Raw genomic sequence first — 15,639 nt, 5'->3', positions numbered from 1 at the left:
GGTGTTGACAGAGGCTTGGGCTGATTGAAACTCTGCCAAGAAATCTGTAGCGACTTTTAACAAGCACATGGGCTGCAAATTAATACCTCCAAAAACCAGGTTATTACGCCTATGCCACATCTTTTGAGCCACAACTGCCATCAATTCAACCTCCTATGTGTCCAACCGGTTGCATAAAGAGAAGAAAATCGATTAGAAATCCCCGTCTCGGATTACCCCTTTTTGAAGTTTCGGAGTTCATATTGACCATACAGTGCCTACTGCCAAACATCTCCACAGAAAATGGCCACTCGTTTCAACCTCACAACCACGCTGTGGACAGAAAGGATCAGACTTATTTCCTCTTGTACAACTTCTCTTTAGTTGGTAAGATATCATTGCAACCTTTCCATAAGAATAACTGATTTGACCGTGGGATATTTAACTTCCAAATCAACTTCCACCCAGGATGGACAACTGAATGTAATGATACGCCAGCTTGCACCCGCTGCATAATATCAAGCTGAAGATGGTAGGCACTACTTACAGAAAATACACCAGTGGAAGTAGCAGCCCAGATGAGTTTGTCCTGGTTAGTTCTTGGTGATATGGTGATTCCACATATTTGATCAGCAACTTCCTGGGGAAAAATCTGCTCCACCACAGTTATATTCCACCAGTTTATTTTTGGATTTATCAACTCACTCACTGTAGCATCTTCATGTAAGAAATTAATAAGAGCCTGTACTTTATTAGAATGATAAGAGGAAAGCCACCGGTCTTTCCATACACGAATTTGATTGCCATTACCAACTCTCCAAATAGTCCCACCCTCCACAAGGTTGTTGGCAGATCAAATACTCTGCCAAGCAAAAGAAGGGCGAGTACCCAAATTGGCCTCCAGGAACCCCTTTCCCCTATAATATTTCTCCTGAAAAAATTTCCCCACTAAAGTGTCAGGATTCTGTAATAGGCGCCATTATTGCTTCACCAACAAAGCAAGGTTGAAAGCAAAAAGGTCCCTGTACCCCAGTCCACCCCAGTCCACCCCTGTCCTTTGAAACACCCATCCGTGACCACTTCATCCATGGTACACTCTTATCCTTCCCTTTATGCCCCCACCAACATCGAGCCAACTGAGAATTTAAATCTTTCGTAAAACCCTTAGGAAGAAAAAACACATTCATGGTATATGTTGGCATAGCTTGAAGGACAGCCTTTATCAAAATCTCTTTCCCAACATGGGAAATAAACTTTTCTTTCCATCCGTTTATCTTAGCCCATATTTTGCTCTTAATCCTTGAGAAATTACTACTCTTTGATCTCCCAATAATGGCATGAAGACCAAGATACCACTCATAATGTTGTGTAGAAGATACTCTTATTACCTCCATCAGCTCCTGCCGAATAAGTAAGGGAGTATTTCGGCTGAAAAATACATAAGTTTTCTCCCGGTTAACCTTCTGACCAGAAGTTGCCTCATAACAAGCTAGAATTAACTGGATTTTCTCCCATTCCTGCACCTTAGCCTTACAAAAAAGCAAGCTATCGTTGGCAAAAAAGAGATGATTTATGTTAGTACCCCCCCTAGTAATAGGAAATCCATAAATTAAACCCTCCCTTCCAGCTTGGTGAATTAGAGAGCTCATTGCTTCAGCACACAAAATAAATAAAAAATGGGAAAGAGGATCCCCTTGTCGGATCCCTCTAGTTGGCTTAATATGTCCATGCGGTTGACCATTAACAAAAATCGAATAAGTCACAGTACGAACACATGACACCATAAAAAAGACCCATCGGTCATCAAAGCCCATCTTCTTCAGAATCGCCTCCAAGAAATCCCATTCGACTCGATCATAGGCCTTACTCATATTGAGTTTAAGGGCCATAAATCCCTCCTTTTCCTTATTTCGAGTGTCATAGAATGTAGAGTCTCAAAGGCAATTAGGATATTGTCGGTAATGAGTCACCCGGGGATGAATGCACTTTGCTCTTGAGAAATCACATTGGGAAATTTTTTTTTTAAACGATTGGCCAACACCTTAGCGATGAGTTTATAAAGGACGTTACAAAGACTAATAGATCTAAATTCTGTCACCTTTGTAGGGGAATGCACTTTGGGAATCAGGACAATGTTAGTACAATTCAAACCCTCCTCTAACCGACCCCCATTTAGAAATGACAAAACAGCTTTACATACCTCTCCCCGCACAGAGTACCAGTATTTTTGATAGAAAGCCGCCGAGTATCCATCCAGACCCAGGGACTTTAGGGGATGCATTTGATTAAGAGCAAAAGTAACTTCCTGTCTTGAGAAATGTTGAAGCAAAGACTGATTCATCCTCCTTGTGACTTGAGGCTCCACAAAAGCTAGGCAATCCGGAATCCCTTGAGGTCCTTGAGAAGAGAACAAAGAAGTATAATAATCAACAAAAACCCGAGAGACATCCTGCCCTTTTTTCCATAACCTACCATCTTCATCTACTATCTGAGCAATACGGTTCATTTTCTTTCTATGTGAAGCCCATGTATGAAAATAAGCCGTGTTACGATCCCCACTGCTATACCAACTTTGTTTCGCCCTCTGTTTCCACTTCCTGTCCCTCCCTTCCATCAAACCATAAATCTCTGCTTTGAGAATTAAAATTGCCTGCAGGCCTTCATGATTTGAACAACCTTGGACGATAGCCAGCTCTTTTGTTTTCCTCTTTAAAACTTCTTCCTCCTTTCCAAATTTTCTCCTACTCCAGCAAGTAAAAGCTTGCTGGCATTGGGACAATCTACCTTGGACAGCAGCCATCGGATTAACATGCTGAAAATCAGATTCCCAAACACCCCTTATAACCTCCCCACTCTCATCTTCTAAAGTTCATCTATCCTCAAATTTAAATGAACGTTGAAATTTAAAAAATTCAGTAGGAGAGTCACTACAACATACATGGATAGGATGGTGATCCGATGTTCTGGCCGCCAAAGTAAAGACTCCAACCTCTTGAAATTGTTCCCACCATTCCAGATTAGCCAAAGCCCTTCCAATCTCTCATTGGTGAATGTATCATCCTGGTGACCATTATTCCATGTAAATTTGTACCCCTGATAGCCTAAATCACTTAACCGGCAATCCTCCAAAGCTTCCCAGAAACCATCCATCAGTCTTTCTCGTCTCATAGCCCCGCCCTCCTTTTCATCTTGAGCCAAAATTTCGTTGAAATCCCCGATACACATTCAAGGAATAGGATTATGAAATCGGAGATGACGTAGAAGAGCCCACGACTCCTCCCTCTTAGCTGCATCCGGATGACCATAGAAGCTGGTCAGCTTCCAATAAAAAGGCTCCTCACCCGATTGAACTATGGCAGAAATATGACGACGAGAATAATTATAAATTTCTACCTCCTTTGCTTCCCTCCAAAATAGAGCGAGACCCCCACTATGTCCCACCGGGTCCACCACAAATAACCCTATAAAATCCAACTTCACCTTGAGAAATTCAAGGTGTTTCTTTGAACACAAAGTTTCCATTAAGAACATAATCCCGAGATGTTTTTCCTTTACCAATTGGCAAAGGTCCCGAACTGACCGTGGGGTCCCAAGCCCACGGCAGTTCCAACTAATCATATTCATTACGGGCGGCGGGGTTGCTGGACAGCCTCCGTTATGGCCTAAGAATCAACTTCACTTCCTTCCAATATTGGCTGGGAAGGTAGAGAACCAACCACTGCCAAAACCCCCTAACCAAGCACCCCACCTTTGGTCCTACTCTTCTTCTGAATTGTCCCTTCATTATCAGCTGTGGATAAGCCAGAAATATCCTCCTTCCGCTTTCCCGTAACAACACGAGACACCGATCCCACCGTACTCCGAGCATTCCTTTTCCAAGTAAAAGTACCTGGAAGTTGTGATCTTGCTGTAACCTTAGACTTAGTTTCACCGTTATCGGAATGCCCAAACACGAAGACTGGGGCTGGCTGAGGGAGCTACTGAGCCGGCAGATGTGGATTCACACCTGTACGTTGGGGATTGGGTGGACAAGAGGCCGGACCCATGGCAAACACCAGTGAGGCAATCATGGGATCATTAGTGGGTAGCTGTCCAGGATCTTCCGAAAAACCTGCCTCAACTTTATCAACAAGAGCCAACTTCCCTCGAGCCCGAGCAACAGTTAAAACAACTAATTTTGGGGAAAGCACATCATACCGTAGTTTTATATTATTTAAATTTACTTAAAAACATGTCAATATTAACTTCAAAATATATGGTTAGATGCACCAAATATAAATGCTGATAATTAAATATATATATATACCCTCAATTTTTAATCATATTCCTATTCGATATAATATCCTACTTTCATTCCACTAAATTAATATGACAATGCTGTTAATTTTTTTTTTTTTTTAATGAATACTGAATTTAATAATTTATTAACCCATCCATCTCAGCTAAAGGAAGGAAATGGTAGGCTTATTATAAGATTACTCTATATTATCAAAAAAAAAAAAAAAATCATGAGAGGCGAGAAGTAGTGCTTAACTAGAAGAGAAAAACATATAGAAGTTGGCACCGCCAAAGGGCGTGTAGAGTGTAGAGGTAGACAGACAGATCACAAACAACATATAAATTGGTGTTTGTTTCCCAGCAGATCTAAAAGAACTCCACATTCACGTTCATGCGTCCTACTTCCACTCCCATTCCTAGTCAAATTCCTTCGTGACTCTCTCTCTCTCTCTTCTCTGCGTAAACCCACTAGATCCCCTCTCTCTCTCTCTCCCTCTCTCGCACACCCAAATCTTGAATTCTCTCCATCTGCCTGCAATCACCCAAAATCTTGAATTTTTGGAATGTTATAGACAAACCCAGTTGCAATCTTGATTGCATTGTAAAACAGATACCAGTGCATATAAATTGGATTGGGTAGAATATAGAGAATGGGCAAAGTTTCCATCTTCATATACATAACCATAGTAGTCCTTCTTCTCCTTCTCGTCTCTCACTCTCCCAAGAAGCCTTCAAACCACCGCCACCGCCGCCTCAAGCTCCGCTCCAACTTCACCCTCTCTCCCCGTGCCCACAACACCCACCATGAGCCCGTCCCTTTCGACCCCATTGTCGCTGACATCGAGCTCCGCCGCGAGGACCGCCAGTGGGAGAAGCAGTACTTCGAGCACGCCCACCCCGAGCTCGATCACGTGGACTCGGCCCCGGCCGCCGAGTCGCAGCCCGAGTGGGAGGACTTCATGGACGCCGAGGACTACTTGAACGATGAGGAGAGGTTCAACGTAACCAACAGGCTGGTGTTGCTCTTCCCGAAGATCGATGTGGACCCTGCTGATGGGTTCGTGACCGAGCACGAGTTGACCGAGTGGACCTTGCAGCAGGCCAATAGGGAAGTGATGCATAGGACGCAGAGGGAATTGGACACTCATGACAAGAACAAAGATGGGTTTGTTTCTTTTGCTGAGTATGACCCCCCAAGTTGGGTTCAGAATGCGGGTCGGTGAACGTCTTTGCTTTCTGTAGATTTTTTCTTTTGTTCTTTTGTTCGATGGATGTTTGGATAATGGTTAATTTATGATACTTTGCTTGTGGAATTTCTGTTTGGGTTGGTAGTATGTTTTTAAATATGCTCGATTTTAGTCTATGTTGTGGAATTTACGATTTTTTTCTTTTTCTTTTTCCTTGGTTTTCTAAACCCTGGATATTTTGTGATACCTGATGTATTTCTTTTCTGATTTCACTATTATTGTTCGGTAATATCATTGTAGTCCAGTGAATTGATGGAGATATGAAGTTTTCACAGAGAGAGAGAGAGAGTGTCTATCCTTTTTTGGTGGATATGTGTTTTTTCCTTTTGCCTTTCTTTGTGAAGTTCCATTGATCTGGTTATATCTTTCATGGTTCAATTGACTTTAGATTCACTTGACTTAATGAAAAATTCATTAGATTTTCTAATTTTTATCTTAATTTGGTTTCCTAAATTGGATCATAAGAACATTATAAGCTGGCTTCTTAATTTTTATGCTTCCTCTTGACCCCATTTCATGATGTAAGGTCTCTCTTTAGTTTCCCTTACCATGTAACTATTCTTTTTTTAGGTTTTATATTTTTCAATTCTGGGGGATGACCCAGATAATGGCCTTCCTTACCATTTGGGTCGTCTACAATGAAATGTTGCCATCAGTTTGCTCTTTTTAGGGCTATAGCTTATGTCTTTTCAGAGGCCATCATGGCCTCATTTCTGTATGAGTTTGTCTCAGAATTCTGATTTCTATTTAACTTACCAGATAATACTTCTTTTGGCTATGATATGGGCTGGTGGAAAGAGGAGCATTTCAATGCATCAGATGCAGATGGAGACGGTCTCTTAAATATAACCGAGTTCAATGAGTGAGCTTCTACTGTCTAGCAAGTTTCTTCTATTGCAAAATAGCTTTTTTATGTTTTTCCAATTGAAGCTAATGCCTTTCCTCAACTTTTCTATTCTTGATTTCTAGCTTTATGCACCCAGCTGATACCAAAAACCCAAAGCTACTAAATTGGCTGTGTAAGGAGGAAGTCAGGTGAGATGAGTTTCATCAAGTTCTCTTCTCCGGCAGTGATAAACTGTTGCATCCTTTTTAACCCCATGTTTAAGATAAAATCATTTGAATCATACGTTTCATTCAAGTTTGTAGCTGTACATTCTTGCTGCGTGGTGAGCTACAAAGCTTTGACCAACCTATTTAGATCATTCCCCAAGGGCATCAAACAAATTTCTTATAGTGAAAAAAAAAACACTAGATTATCAATTCAATTAGTAGGTGTCAATCTGCTTCTCCCAATATAGATTCCCCTTCTCTTATATCATATTCTAAATGTTAAATTATTTAATCTAGATTTTTTGAGTTTCTGTATCACTTTATTTATTACGACAGGCCAATTAATGCATCATGCACGGTGCATCATTCATTTGTGAATTGATAGTGTACTTTATAATTTGCTTCTTAGAAGGGACTTGATTCTTGAATCTCACTTGCCTCAACTTTCATGTAAATATTTGACTAACTTGGATGGAATTTTGTTCGTTCTTCAGCTCTCAATTCAATCTGTTTAATATGGACCTAATTGTCTACGTATTGTGGTTTAGACCATCTAGGTATCTGAGGTGGGAATTCTTTGATTGTTGGGACTTGACCTTTTAGTTTCTGGCTACATGTGCATAATTTAGTTGCTACTAATTATATTCAAAGTCATTTATTCCCCATTTTGAGGATATTTAACTGCTTGTTACCCAGGCGATTCTGTTATCTTGTTTTGATTAACGACTTTTTTCTGTTAAATCTATCCTCTCATATATTGCTTCACTTTTCCTTCAATTAGTTTCATCTTGAATGTGGCTTTTGATTTTTTTGAAAGTCAGTGCTTTTGCTTGGCCAATTGTTCACTTTGCCTTTTTGCATCCTTAGGGAAAGAGATACAGACAAAGATGGGAAGGTTAATTTCAAAGAATTTTTTCATGGTCTCTTTGACATGGTAAGAAGCTATAATGAAGAGGGTCACAATTCTACACATCAAGACAATGATTCGATGGAGGCCCCTGCTAGAAAATTGTTTGCTGAGCTTGATAAAGATAGTGATGGGTACTCATCAAAGATACATTTCTCATATGAATATTGATCTGTGAATGATGTATACTATTAATTGCTTGCATTGTACTTTTCTTTCACAGATACTTGTCAGATGTAGAACTACTACCTGTAATTGGAAAACTTCACCCATCTGAGCGATACTATGCGAAACAGCAAGCAGAGTACATCATATCACAGGTATTCATTTGGCTGAAAACTGATTTCTTATTTAATTTATGAGAAATGTGTCTATTTGCACTTGATGTATCATTTGATGTGCAGATATGAGTTTTCTAAGCTCTAGATAAATTTTCAGCCACTTGGAAGGTGGATCTTTACTATGCAGTAGAGTATTTTGCATATGTACTAACATGAGTAAATCTTTTGATGGTGAGGGGCCTATTAAATGATAAGTGATTAAATGTGTTGTAAACAATCTGGAGACTTGTTTTGCATCTTCAGTGGTCTTTGATTTGGTTCTCTCATATATCTTTTAATTAACTTTCAGGACTTAAGAGAAGCTTATTATTATAGAGTAATGCTAAATATTCAACCCCCATCCCACTCCCATATAATTGGGCTGATGTAGCAGTGCCCGTAAACCTTAAATCTTTTCATTTTTTAATAAAGTCTAATCCAGGGGCTTATGGGTATTGACACATCCAACCAATTGCATAGGAGTGGAATGAGAGTTGAGTATATAGTATTACTCATTATCATAATGTGCTGTTAAGATCCCTATTTTTAGATGAGCATAAGAACTTTTCATTCAAATAGATTTCTTACTCTTATTTCATCTGATGTATGGTAAAAGTTTACAATTACTACCATGTATTAAGCTGTGCATCTATAAAACCCCCTTTCCATAGGAAGACGATATTACGAATCACTCGAATTAGAAACATAAGGAGACAAGAATTCCATAAATTGAAAATCAAAGAAGTTAAAAACTTAATCCATTGTATTACTATCTCATTAAAACTTAACCTTAAAACCCTTAGTCTTAATATGGAAATCATGCTGGAACAAAACAAACTAATGTGCTATGTGCACTTATTCAAGTCCTCTTCTAGGTGAAGGCTGCCGACTCTAGTTTCTCAGGCTTACAGAACCATCTACGACATCATCTAAGTTGTTTTTAACATAAAAAAAAAGGGTGAGTCGAATACTTAGTAAGTAGACACAACATACATCACACAAAGTTAGAAACACTTCCATTTCAAAAACATGAAAAATACAAGTCAATGTTCACACATATCATAAAACTTCTTTTTCCTAGTGGCTAACACACAATTACGTCCTGTATGTAAGGGATCTCGACTCCGCTCCTTTGGCCACAAGTGTAGCCACGTCTAGGATATGAACATCACTTGATAAATGATGGCGTACTCAAGTGAGCCATTCCCGGCAGACCATACAAGATGGCTGCCCCCACCCATTAGCTTTAGTACCACTGCACATCATTTCATATGGCAACATGAACAATTTAAATCCTTTTCATGCATTCATACAATTGTTTTCTTTTGTCTTTCCTTTCTTTCATTTATTTTTCATCAAGCATCATAATGTATTTATAACATATTTAGCAAAGAGCAAAGCGCGTCTCCCCCCCAATTTCACTCAGAAGTTGCTCATGAAGAAGACTTTTTCTCCGTCCAGTTTGGCAATTTCAATAGCGTCGTCCACGATTGCTACTTCTTCCGAAGACTATGCTGGTCCGTCGGCAGAGACTGGGCTGGGTTCGGTGGGGGATTTTCATCCTTATGAGGTGGGCTCGCCGATAGGGAGGGTTCTTCCTTTCTCTCCATTGAAAGAACCCATGTCGAAGCCATTGATTCAATACAAGCGTAAAGGGAGGAAGCCAAAGTCGGCGGTGGGTCAAGGGGAACTCGAAGATGTGGGCTTTCTCTGAAGGGGGTTGTTCTAGTAGAGCGAGTCCTTTCAACTCTACGGGTGGTTCCTAGGCTATTTCTCGTATGGAGTGGTCCTTGTTTTGGTCTTCAATAGGGTCCGGGGACAAGGGGGAAGAGGATAAAACTGTGGCTTTCCTATTTGCTCCTGATGAGCAACATAGGAGGTGGGATAAGATTGAGGGGTGTGAGCTTTAGGAGCTTAGGGTTGAGTTGTTTTATGGGCTGTTTTTGTAGGGTCGATGGTGAGACTGTTGCTTCTTGTATACTCCATGTGTACTAGGGGCCTTAACTCTGTTTTTTTAATAAATTTGCTCTTATTTATAAAAAAAAAAAACATGTTCATAACATAGCGGAAGCATGCACATAAAATATTTTGCATTTAAACCCTTTTCTAAACATATAGTTTTCGATGTATGAAAAGGGGGTACCAAATAAAGGCTAACATTAAATCATATACTTTGAAAACAATTTTTAAAAAACATTGCATTGACATTTTGAAGAAATTAAAGGTATGATCATCTACTTAACCCTTAACCCTTACTGATAAAATTTCCCTTCCCCCTCTCCCATTTGTGTGTGATTCTACTTGCCCTGTTCCTTCGCTTCAAGAATTCAACACACATCACTTAGCAACCTAAGCAAACATTCATGGACAATTATTTTCTGTTAACGCTTTTGTACATCGCTTATTCTTTTCCATTATTTGATCTTCCTAACATTGCTTCCCACACTAAGTGGCAGATATGATTTCTCCTCTTTAAGCACTTATTTCGTATTTCAAATTTGATTCTTTTCTTGAATGATCACACTATGCATGTATGTTCAATTTTACTACACATGGACCATGCAAGGCAAGCTTATTCTCATGCTCTTTAGAGTGTAGGTCTCAACACCACTTACATCTAGTCTTCATAGGGTTTTTAAGTCACCTTAAGGTCCCTTAGACAGATTTGGTTAGGGCCAAAAAGAAAGGCTTTAAGGCCATAGACAAATCAACTATGTGTCCAATGATCGCATGGTTTGGACCATTGGAAAAACAACTCAAAGAGGGCTTATTCTATGGCCACTTCTTGCAAAACATCTTTTTGGAAGAAATGTTTGCAGCCACCATTCTTGTTTAAGAAAGAGGAAATCATTTTTCTCTTTCTACTTAGGTGTTTCCTTTGTATACTCCTAATGTATTAAGGGGCGCCTTACGCTTTAAGTGAGATCGGTTTATTACTTAAAAATAAAAAATAAAAAAAACTGGAGGCTGATTAGGGTTTGTTTTAAAAAGAAGACGTTCCTTTTGGGAGAAAAATACAGCTAGCCAGATTTTGTTAGGTTTTAGATTTAACAATTATCAACTTTTTTCCCTTTATAGGTCTTTTTCAGCCCTCTAACATACCCCTCTATTAAACCCAGGAAATTAAAAGAGAAAATTGAGCAAACAACTACCACACAACAAATTAAAAAAATAAATAAAACTGCAACATAATAAAATTACCCTAGGGAGTCTAGGAGATAGCCAATCTGTTAGGTGAAGGCAGCATGTCGTACATAAATATACTAATAAGGTGTTGTCATGGATGAGGCTGATAAGAGGAGAGATGCCAGCCTCGCAGATTTAGTTTCTATTTTATGGAACTTTACTCCATTTAATGGTATTCTCACTATATGTTATTAATTTCAACAATTAGGGAGTAGATGGTCTTAGTGATTGAAGTTGGATCTAAAGTGCTTTAAAGGCCTTTTAGATGTGTGTGTCTATATTTTCTTTGTGCGTGCGCATGTGCATGTGCCAGCGCATGCCTTTTAAGGCTCCCGCTTTATGTACACCTGGATGTATTTTCGTGTATGCTGTTTTTTATATGGCCATGAGGTTTTTGTTTTTGTATTCCTTTGTTTTTTCTTTTATCCTTTTCTCAGCTGGCTCTCTCTCTCTCCCCCCTCTATTTTAACAAAATTACTAGATGGGATTGTGTACTTATCTCTGGTCAAGTTTGTGTATCCAAGCAGAAACATAGAGCCAACCTACTTTATGATATATATACACTTTAACATTAATCTGCTGTCCTAAGATTTTATCAGAATCCTCTCTAACTTTTCTTTTAGATTTGACTGCTTCTTAACAAACCTTGGAAGAACAGAAGACGAGTCAATCTTTCATTCGACGAAACTTACATGCTCTAAAACTCATGTCTTAAAAGAATGATTCTCTCTGACTATTATTATTGCTTCAAGTATGATATTTTGGGATGAGAATAGGGCCCTCAGTGATATCACTGACATACTTATCCATTCAGCTAATATTGGTCGAGTAATTGTCTCTCTCTAGACATTTTTATGCTTTGTGTTCATTAGATTTCTCTTTTTCTTTTAAATAAGTAAAACAAGTTCATTAAAAAGCTCAAGGGACGCAACCCAAGTACACATGAAGTATACAAGAAAATTCACAAGATTTCTAATCATCGACGTAATCTTAAAATTAAGATCTAGCTCCTCTTGTCCATGATTCTGTAACTTAATGTTCCGGACTTATCTTGCATTATCTCTTGGCATTGTAGTAAAGATGGGTATTGACAGGTTAAGTGCGGATCATGCATCAGCATGACTCATCTAATTTTCTTCTCTGAAGTATCTGGCCTTGAATTACTTATCAAAAGCACAGATCATCTAGGTCTTAAGGTCCTTATCTCCCGGAGCATATTGGCTCTGCTGAAATTTGCATAATGAGTTTGCAAGCAGATGATAGAATAAAGTATGCGGGAGGAGTTCATAGAAGTCTGCATGTTGCGCAGGGTATTAGGAATCTCTTGATCTCATGGGTTCTAGGAGATAAATCAGTATGCTAAAGGAGATATCTGGTCTCCCAAGGACCTTTAGGGGGTAGCATTCTTTTTCTACCGGGTTCATAGAACTCACAAGCTGATTTCCGCCAAGAGGGGAGCTCTGATTTGGGAACATTATTGTGGTTGCTCAAATGGTATGTTATCGTTAAAAATTCAGACCATTTTAGTTGTGATCGATTATGCCTTGTGGTTCTGTTTGGGTTTGACAATTTCATTTTATTAAGAAAAATATTTTTTTCCCAGAAGTGCTAGTTGTGTATAAACTTTCCCATTAGAGGTTCATGGACTGATGCAACGACATGCTTGAAGCACATCTTGAACTTAGACAAGAAGCAACTGAGTTATATATCTCACAGAAGACAAATGTATCACATATCTCAAATCACATACATATTTCCTCAAATTTGAGCTATTATTATGTTTTTCTTTTCCTTTCTGGTTCGGGAGAGAGATTCGGCTAATTCTCTGTTTGGACTATTCAGTGTCTGTTGAGGCATGCTGCATAATATGAATCAAATTGCAAGTGTGCGTGGTTGTAATTATTAATTTGTTGCGCCAGATCAAATACTCTTGTCTGAGAAGGGCCAGCCCCCAGACTTTTATGTTCAAAGTTGAATTTGTGATGAAACGTGGCAATATTAGTTGACTCAGTAGTGAAACATAATGGTGTGAATGCCAATTAGGACAATTCAGAGATGGTGAATTCCATGAAATAACAATTTTTCAATTAGGTTTTGGGTTCAAGTTCGATGGCTTATCTGGTGGACTTGATTGTTGCAGGCAGATGCTGATAAAGATGGACGTCTAACCTTGACAGAGATGATCGATAACCCGTACGTATTTTACAGCGCTATATTCAACGAGGACGATGAGGATGATGAGTACCATGATGAATTCCGTTAATTTCATGCTAGGTGAGGGAAACCTTGCCATTTGATTCTCATCCTTGTTTATATATTCTACTTGCTTTCTAAACGATGCAGATATTTTATACCGTTACTGCAGGATACTAGGAAAACTTCGGCCAAATTGAAACTTGTTTTGGGTAATATAGACAAAAAGTTTCAAGATTTCAACAACCTTGAGGAGGAGGAGAAGGCATTCTTTTACAGTCAGCGGTTTCTGAGTGTCCATGGCTCTTCATCAGATTATGAACCTCAGCCCATTGGTGAAGGGTGATTTTGTACACTTGATTGGTAGTTGTTAGATATTATTGTTTTTTCTTCTTTTTAAGGCTTCATTGCAGTCAATATTTATCTAGTTGTTATACATTGACATGTACAATAGGAAACATATTTATCTTCCCTCACAGTCCCTTTCACTGTTCAATGGGTTCTACACTTGTTTTCCCCAAGCAAACGAGAGAGTTGAGTTTGTTGATGGACAATTTTGTGTCCCAAAACTCACTGTTTGAAAAAAATGACGATTTTAACTGCTCTTTTTAAATTTTTAAGACGCAATTAGAGACGTATGATAAAATTGGTGTGAAAGATGGAAAAAGCCTACGAAATCCCATGGCGCACTTTGTCCTTAAGCAAGGATGTAAAGCAATGTGAGACGGGTGTCGGGGATGAAATGAGATCTTCGGCAGCCCAAAATAAAGCCAACACTTATTTGAAATGAATCAATTGTAAGAGATCTCAATCCGGGAACAAGACAATTTGCTAAGAAGAAGCTCGCATTTTATTTTATTCAATATTAATTTCCTGAAATGGCTACACGAAAGTTGACTGAACAAGACAAGTTGCTAAGAAGAAGCTCGCATTTTATTTTATTCAATATTAATTTCCTGAAATGGCTACACGAAAGTTGACCTGGGTATCGCACAAGAAGTAAATCCGTGTAGTCTGCACACAAAAAGAGCAGACCCATTTTACTTCCGAGGATGTACCTTTGCAGGGTCGTCGTCGTCGTCGTCGTCGTCGTCTTCGTCGTCGGACGAAGGAGAGCGCTCGAGACGAGCGGCATCCTTGGCCCACTGAATTAACTTCTCCACTTCATCTTCTTCATCCTCAGCAGCAGCAGCATCATCATCACCGGAGGATGATAACTTGGGATCCGCAGGAATTCCGTGAGAGCCCTTGAGAGCAAGGAATCTGGCAGAGAGCTCATCTTGGTCCACACTAGACGTGGTTGATTCCTGCGAGTTTTGCGGTGGAGATAGAGAATGGGAAGACGGATTAGGGGGGACAGAGGGTCGCGATTTGAGGGCTTGGAAACGGCGGTCGAGATCGGAGGGGAGGTAGTCGGGTGCGAGGCGGGAGATGTGGGAATGGAGGGAAAGCTTGAGGAGCAACTCGTCCTCAGCTGCTTGGAGTAGCTCTTCCACCTCATCATTCCTCTCCGCCGCCTTCTTTTTATTCCGCTCCATCTTTCTTCTCCGCCTTTTCTCTCTCTAACATCGGCGGCCTTGGCCTTTGCCTCGGCCTTTAATAAGCGAGTATAAGAATTCGAATGGGCCCATACATGAGGGTGTTTTGATCCAATCCTAAATGGACCGTTTTGACATAACAACATTCATGAATGTAACCTTGTTTTAGTTACCCAAATGGGAAAAAGAATCAAATGATCGAGTTTCTTGGCTCTTTTAGCTAAATCAATTAGAATCCATGCAATTTGATTATGATAATGACGTACTGAGTCTTTGACGTGATGACGTGTTTTTTTTGGTGATTATGATAAGGACAAAAATTTTCTACAAATTGATTTGTAAGAAGTTTTCTACAATCTACATATAAAAAGGAAACATGTCTTTTAAACATGTGAGAATCACATGTTTTTTTTTTATATTAATGTTATTAAAAAAGCAAGTAAGAAGTACATAATATTTAAATAACATGTATTTTCACATGCTAAGGGACACATATCAATCTTATATGTGGGTTGTAGAAAATTTCTTATAAACCAGTTTATAAAAAATTTATGTCCTTACGATAATGATTGATTGGCAACACCATGTCAACATGGTAAGATAGTAATAAAATAAAAGTGTAGTTTATATAGCAATACTCCAACAAATGAAGTGTGACATTGGTGAGAGAGTTCATTGAGGATAGTACATGATAACCGAGTCAATCCTTTCAAATGCATATAGATTTGTGAGCTTAAATCATCTCTTTAAAGATATCACACTACAGCATTCATAGTGAATGAGCTATTCTTTAGCTGAAATTTAGTTAGAAAACTCAACTTCTCTAGTTTAGATAGCCATTTTACAAAACACCTCACAACAAACTCTCCAAATCTCTCTTCACTCCATTTAAATATTCTTTTTTATCATTTCTTTATTCTCATGATTGTTGGAAGATT

General features: G+C 39.1%; 3 protein-coding genes across 4 annotated transcripts; 1 reads left to right on the top strand and 2 right to left on the bottom strand.

Moving 5' to 3' along the window:
• Positions 1–334: 334 nt before the first annotated feature.
• Positions 335–3,204, bottom strand: LOC133865573 (uncharacterized). Its single transcript, XM_062301995.1, has 5 exons — positions 2,911–3,204; positions 2,180–2,791; positions 1,008–1,508; positions 841–910; positions 335–696 (listed from the first exon to the last, which is right to left on the bottom strand). The coding sequence occupies exons 1-5, from the start codon at positions 3,202–3,204 to the stop codon at positions 335–337; spliced, it is 1,839 nt and encodes a 612-aa protein (XP_062157979.1).
• A 1,329-nt stretch (positions 3,205–4,533) lies between these two features.
• LOC133866385 (uncharacterized) lies at positions 4,534–13,641 on the top strand. 2 transcript variants are annotated; one of them, XR_009899867.1, is made up of 7 exons: positions 4,534–5,472; positions 6,264–6,366; positions 6,474–6,539; positions 7,425–7,598; positions 7,688–7,784; positions 12,280–12,464; positions 13,111–13,242. XR_009899867.1 is itself a non-coding variant. In XM_062302893.1 (7 exons), the coding sequence occupies exons 1-6, from the start codon at positions 4,908–4,910 to the stop codon at positions 13,231–13,233; spliced, it is 1,128 nt and encodes a 375-aa protein (XP_062158877.1). In that variant the 5' UTR covers positions 4,535–4,907; the 3' UTR covers positions 13,234–13,244; positions 13,336–13,641. The 2 variants fall into 2 exon arrangements, 1 of the variants encoding a protein (XP_062158877.1); XM_062302893.1 differs by lacking the exon at positions 12,280–12,464 and adding an exon at positions 13,336–13,641 and having other exon boundaries at positions 4,535–5,472; positions 13,111–13,244.
• Positions 13,642–14,203: 562 nt separating this feature from the next.
• On the bottom strand, positions 14,204–14,701 carry LOC133865572 (uncharacterized). Its single transcript, XM_062301993.1, has one exon. It carries the CDS (start codon positions 14,699–14,701, stop codon positions 14,204–14,206), a length of 498 nt encoding a protein of 165 aa, XP_062157977.1.
• Positions 14,702–15,639: the final 938 nt, after the last annotated feature.

This window comes from Alnus glutinosa, chromosome 4 (assembly GCF_958979055.1).
Source record: "Alnus glutinosa chromosome 4, dhAlnGlut1.1, whole genome shotgun sequence".
NCBI classification, from domain to species: domain Eukaryota; kingdom Viridiplantae; phylum Streptophyta; class Magnoliopsida; order Fagales; family Betulaceae; genus Alnus; species Alnus glutinosa.
Note: the sequence above shows the minus strand (reverse complement) of the source record. Positions and strands in the feature narration are given on the sequence as shown.

Excerpts from the sequence above, each read along its gene's own strand:
- LOC133865572 (XM_062301993.1), bottom strand. The coding sequence starts at position 14,701 with ATGGAGCGGAATAAAAAGAAGGCGGCGGAGAGGAATGATGAGGTGGAA.
- LOC133866385 (XM_062302893.1), top strand. The coding sequence starts at position 4,908 with ATGGGCAAAGTTTCCATCTTCATATACATAACCATAGTAGTCCTTCTT. Across the intron at positions 6,540-7,424 it reads CTGTGTAAGGAGGAAGTCAG|GGAAAGAGATACAGACAAAG; the intron begins GTGAGATGAGTT and ends TTGCATCCTTAG. Across the intron at positions 7,785-13,110 it reads CAGAGTACATCATATCACAG|GCAGATGCTGATAAAGATGG; the intron begins GTATTCATTTGG and ends TGATTGTTGCAG.
- LOC133865573 (XM_062301995.1), bottom strand. The coding sequence starts at position 3,204 with ATGTGTATCGGGGATTTCAACGAAATTTTGGCTCAAGATGAAAAGGAG. Across the intron at positions 2,792-2,910 it reads CCATCCTATCCATGTATGTT|CATGTTAATCCGATGGCTGC; the intron begins GTAGTGACTCTC and ends TCTGATTTTCAG. Across the intron at positions 1,509-2,179 it reads GGTACTCTGTGCGGGGAGAG|GCTAAGGTGCAGGAATGGGA; the intron begins GTATGTAAAGCT and ends CTTTTTTGTAAG.